This window comes from Mycetomoellerius zeteki, unplaced genomic scaffold, assembly GCF_001594055.1.
Source record: "Mycetomoellerius zeteki isolate Tzet28-1 unplaced genomic scaffold, Tzet1.0 scaffold61, whole genome shotgun sequence".
NCBI lineage: Eukaryota > Metazoa > Arthropoda > Insecta > Hymenoptera > Formicidae > Mycetomoellerius > Mycetomoellerius zeteki.
In genome coordinates, this window is record NW_017257621.1 from 1,292,413 (window position 1) to 1,298,541 (window position 6,129).

Sequence of the window (6,129 nt, forward strand, 5' to 3'; positions counted from 1 at the left end):
GTTAGATAGAAAATTCCCACAACGATGGATTGGACGTGGAGGAGCAGTACATTGGGCAACTCGTTCGCCCGACTTAACATGATCCTGTATATATATATGGGGTACTCTGAAGCAAGAAGTTTATTCTTCGCCTATTCAATCAGAGCAACATTTGAGAAATCGTATCGTAGCTGCAGCGAACAGAATATCGCAAGAACAGTGCCTGGCTGCTACAAGAGCCGTGTTTGACAGATGCAATGCTTGTATTGCTGCAAGAGGTGCACATTTCGAACAAAATCTTCATTAAAAAGTTTATAAATAAAATAATTAAAATAATAAATTAAATATATTTTTTTCTTTTTTCGTGATTTCCTGCGAAACAAAGCAAAAAGGAGCATATGTCTATAGGACTTTTTTTCTTAGTTTTTTACTCCTCTACACGCTCCCGAAGTTTTGCCATTTAATTTGGAAACACCCTGTATATACTGAAGATGGTCTAATTAAGACCGCAACGTTATATTTTTACACAAATTGTTGAAATTAATAAATCTTTATTATTCGCTTCTAATAATGGAACTCCTTCACCTGTTGAGCAAGTTATGAGAAATGAATGGTATAGTGCATAAGAGGGTTTCACTTAAAGATTTTTTATCTACAAGTATTTCATACCTGCATCTCTACTAAGGATATCTTACGTGCCGCAGCTTAAGAGTTGCAGTGGAAAGCACTGTATAATCACTATGCTCTAAAGGGGGTTACGTAAAAGTCTAAAAATTTTTTTTTTATTGTTGCTAGACTATATTAAATTTTTTCGCAAATTTTAAACATATATTTACTTACGCTTCAATTACAGAAAGTAACTTTAATTACATTAATTTTTAACTATAAAGATACATTAAAAAGATACATTCAAAATTACATTCAAGAATACATGCGTATGTATACCTATTATATATAAAAGAAAGCATCAAGTTATCTTAAGGAGATATAATGGCGGCATTCAAATTCTGACTTTAAAGCGCTATATCTTTTTATCTGTTGATTTTATGTGACTGTGGCAATGGAAATATTTGTTCAGAATCACAAGAAGTACAACATATCTGAAAACGGAGCAATTTGACCGGGATCATTTTTCCATATGAAACGTCCTTTAGTAAAGTGATACTGATACTAAATCAAGAAGCTGTAACCATTGCAAAAGAATTCACGACGAAAATAATATTAGAATACGGAATTCCAGAAACAGTATTAACAGATTAAGGTACTAACTTCCTAAGCGAAATATTTAAAAACGTATACAAGCTATTGAAAATTAATAAAATTCAAACACAATGCCTACCATCCAGAGTAATGGAGCACTCGAACAATCTCATCGAACCTTGGCAGAATATCTTCGACACTTTACAAACGCGGATCAAACTGATTGGGATGACTGGTTGCCACATGCTATATTCGCGTATAATACCACCACCCCCTCCCCCCTCAACACGGCAACAGGGTACACGACTACATTACCTACGGCCTTGTTAAGTCCCCCGAAACTATCGTACAACTAGAAATTAAAGAGAATATCAGCATCCAACCAGATTATGAAACAGCAATTAAAAGAAGAAAAATAGAAAGCCAAGGAATATCAAGATTAAAAGTAGAAGGAAATAAAATTTAAGGTAGGAGACGAAGTACTTCTATATGACGAAACGGTACGACGAGGAAGATCGAAAAAATTAGAATCTCCGTGGATAAGTCTCTATACGGTAATCGTAAAACATTCCGACGTAAACTACACTACAAAAAAAGAGACGAAAAACTTTTTGTACGCACGTAAATCGTTTAAAAGCGTTCATAACTAATTAAAAATTAAAACTAAAAATAGAAAAACCACTCACCGGAAGCACCAACAGGAAGCCGGGAGGATTAAACCCAAAAGTAATCCAAATGCTTATTCATAGGTTCTATATACATATTATATATACATATATGTGACACTACATTACTACTGTGTATATCACACTACACTAAAAACTACAACACTACATAAAATAAATAGATACAAAAATAATATGTAACTAGTCCATTATCTCACCATCCGATTTGGAATCGGGTTGCTCTATAATGTCTACAATAAGCAGATGGAGTAGCTCCTTCAGCTCCTCATTGTCGTCTTCTTCTTCCGATTCCATAATTTCAATTGTCAATCTCGATATTGGCCGGATTATCCGGCAACTCGATGTCATCGTCTCTCGATGTACCATCCGTCTCACTATTACCCCCATCCATTTTCTTCTTCCCCTATAGGGAAGAAGGGAGCCGCGTTAGTATACGGAGGAAATTCCTCCTCGTCACCCACGTGTTCAATCACCATTATTACGAAAATACACAATAATTGTGTTATTGCTGGAAGGTACGGCGCAGGACTGAGCCAGTGCTGGAAATTAGCACATTTCGGGCCGATTTCTGAAGCCCTGCCTACTTTTCCCCCACTATCCCTCGACGGCCAAGCCGCTAGATCGTGCGCGGACATGTATCTCAAGAGCGTGGCAGCACAAGAAATATGCTGCGATCGTACCTTTCAGCAATAACATAATTGTTGTGTATTCTCTTAATAATGGTGATTGAACGTAGGTGATGAGGAGGAATTTCCTCCGTATGCTAACGCGGTTCCCTACTTCCCTATAGGGGAAGAGGAGAGTGACGTTGGTGAGGGTAAGACGGACGGAGTGTACACCGATAATGAAATCGAGTTGCCGGATGATCCGGTGAATGTTGAAATTGTATCCGATAAGGACGAGATAGAATCGGAGGAAGATGATGCTGAGGAGGAGGTATACCTGCTTTTTATAGAGCAGCTATCTGATTCCGAATCGGATAGTGAGCTAATCATGAAGAATTAGCTATACATTATTTGTGTACCCATTTATTTTACCCCCATTAACCTCGCACCATCAAAAATCAAATTCGCGATAGGTCAAAAATTTAGTGCTCTTTATTTGCTAATTATTTGCTAAAAAAGAAAATTTTTTTTGCTCCAGCGATTTACAGAGAAAAAAACAAATTGGGGGGGGGGTCCAGGTTAAGATAAAACTGGACCCCCCATACTGAAAAAATAGATCCAGTGGTGCTACAAAGAAATTAAGCACACACAGATTTTTTTGTTTTTTATTTGCTCCAAGATAGCGTAAATAAAATTCGGAAATTTAATATTTTTAAAGAAATATCAATATCAGCGATCCGCGTCGCTCTACTTCAAGTCTCTTTTCTACCTTCACAGAATTATTTACTTAAATATATTTGGTATCAGAATAATCGTTGGGTCATGTACTATCAAAATATGACAAAATCCGATTTTTTTGTTAACTGCAACGCGTGAGAAATCAAAGAGACGTAAACGTCTTCTCCCTGCAAATCAGTGCGCTGCGTATCAGTACTATCTTATATCGCTCGTGGAATGTCGTAAGAATTATTAGCTCGAATGTTTTTGATGCCACAGTAATCCTTACACAATGCATTATCGAGTTCTATCGAAAATCCTTATGGCAAAAATCCGTGGAATTAAAATTGAAAAAGCTACGAGCGATTACAGGTGTCGATTTTTTAATTTTAAAATACAAAAAATTTTTTTAAGAATTCTGATAGTTCTGTTGAGAGTTCTAGGTAGCCCCCGCGGAGTTCTATCGAAAATCCTTACGGCAAAAGTTCATGGAACTCAAATTGGAAAAGTTACAAGCGATTATAGACGTCGATTTTTTAATTTTAAAGTACAAAAAATTTTTTGAAGAGTTCTGACAGTTCTATTGAGAGTTTCTGGATAGCCCCCGCGAAGGTCTATAAAAAATCTTAATGAGAAAATTGGATTAAATTAATATTTTTAAAGTTATACCTATTTATTGTATACCTATTTTAGATATTCAATCGCATTTTTTTTTACTTTCTCGAACAGAACTACTTCTAAAATATGTCAAGAACTCTGGAACTATCGAAAATCTATTCAGAACTCTAAAAAAAATTTGATTTTTTTAAAATGGGGGACCAGCTTCACAGGGGTGTTATGTATCCGACAACGAGGACAACAGTTCCAGCAATACTGTAATAGGATAAAATAAAAAAACACTAAAAATTTTTTTGTGTTTTTCCTTAAGGGGATGCTGGAATATCGACGGAAGGCTCATTTCGTTTTCCTTATACAGAATAAAAAGTCCTTCTTCAGAATAAAATAAAAAACGCAAATACCTTTGGAAAAGTACAAACCGGTATGAAAATTTCCAAAAAATTATAAATTACATAAATATTATGTATATAAATTGTAAATTACATAAATATGTATTTTTCATGAAAATTTATGAAATTTAATGTAAACGTTCATTACATTTAAATAACGACTGTAACTTAATTTTCGGTTAAATCATTTATTACTTTTAATTTCGTTCGTAACCATGAGCTTCATTTACATGTAAAGCTCGTGGTCACATTTCTAACAGTGTATGTGAAGGAACGAATCTACATAGTAACAGAAAACTGTAATTTACAATTTTTTGGAGAATTTTCATATCGGTTTGTACTTTTCCAAAGGTATTTGCGTTTATTTTATTCTGGAGAAGGATTTGTTATTCTGTACAAGGAAAACGAAATGGTTTGAGAAATCTAAAATGATACACCTTCCGCGTAGGTACTCCAGCATCCCCTTAAAGAGACTTTGTGAACTTGGCACCCCCAACTTGCAGCAATATTGTTCGTTTTCTTTTTAATTGTTATTGTTTGTTTTTTTTGCTTATAAGCAACATATTTTTTATAGTGTCGCAAGAAAACAAAAAAATCTTTCAGACAAATTAAATTTCAATTTGAAAATCCCAATCTTGCTCTCTTAATTTATCCAACAATCTAAAACAATGTACAAGAATCAAATAAAAAGATTTTTTTATACATTTATTATAGACCAAAAGCATATATATGAATCACAAAAAACTTACCAATAAGCTTCTTCAGAACGTGACTGCCCGGTTGTGATTCAAGTCCTTGAGAGTCAAAGCCGTTGAATTCTTCGGAATCTTCGGAGCTGATAGTTTCAAGATCCGCGAGCTTGCGTTTGCGTCCCCTCGTTCCAGGCGTTTTCGCCGCATTGTTCTCCATAGCATCCGTGGAGTTGGCCTTGAACCTTCTCATCCTCTTACGGGGCAGCAACATGCTATGTTTTTTGGCCGAGCCAACTTCGCCGTTAACTTCCTGTGCGTCTCCGTTACCACCAGCAGCCGTCGGTTGGGCTTTGTCACTGGAATCCGGTCGATCTGGCGTTTCCGTCACCCTATCAACAACACCAGCATCACAGTCGCCATCGCCACCGAGGTTAGGATCGTCGCGCGTTACTTCGGCGTTCCCGCCATTCACGTTCGTGCCGTCCATCGCGGAGTCAAACGATCACGTCTCGTCGATTACTGTTTTGTATATTATCAATATCAGTCTATAATCAATGTTCACTTCGTTTTTTCACCCCGATATCGTCAAATAGATCAGCAATTACAGCAAACGCAGCTACTCGGACTCGAACCGTTTCACTCTCCTTCTGCGTCTCGTCTACCTCTACCCCTCTCGTCTCGTACATCCGCGTCCGCGAAGTTCCCCCGCGACCTCTGCTGGTTGAGATAACAGCAAAATGAGCTCCCGCGAGTAACCTGAAAGTAGCGAGAGCTAATGGCTCCTGCACACTGCTACACACTGGACGCGGAAATTGGCGGAAATGTTTGCCGCGTCCAGTTGGAGCTATAAATCACACAGCCAATCACATTCGAATGTAACTAACTTGGGTGCGTTCGGTTTCACGCATGATATCATTTTATACTCGTCAGTCGCGTCACTCACGTCACTCGCGGCGATAATAACCACCAACTCGTACAGACGTTCGCCGAATACTCGCGGTCCGTCTCGAGCGACAGAGTACTCAGAAATAGCCTTGCTAACAAAGCAGACTCATGTCGCAGGCGATTCCGAGCGCCACCAAGTCACCTCTTAATGCGTAATCTACAGTGGGCAGAAAGGGTGAAATCACACGGTGTGGAAAAAGACTGCGGAATAGAGACTGCGTCATTGAAGCAACCAATCAGCGCTATTCCGAATAGCGCTGAATAGCGTTGATTGGTTGCTTCAATGACGCATTCTCTA

The 6,129-nt window shown here is 37.6% G+C and overlaps 1 protein-coding gene across 2 annotated transcripts in view; it reads right to left on the reverse strand.

The window, feature by feature from the left end:
* The window catches only part of LOC108728378 (uncharacterized), a 16,374-nt gene extending 10,663 nt beyond the window's left edge, over positions 1–5,711 (reverse strand). The window contains exon 1 of one of the 2 annotated variants that reach the window (XM_018456902.1): positions 4,944–5,707. In XM_018456902.1, coding sequence (XP_018312404.1) covers positions 4,944–5,373 — 430 coding nt within the window. In that variant the 5' untranslated portion in view covers positions 5,374–5,707. Of the gene's footprint in view, positions 1–4,943 lie in introns of both variants that reach the window. The other variant, XM_018456903.1, reaches the window with a different exon arrangement.
* Positions 5,712–6,129: the final 418 nt, after the last annotated feature.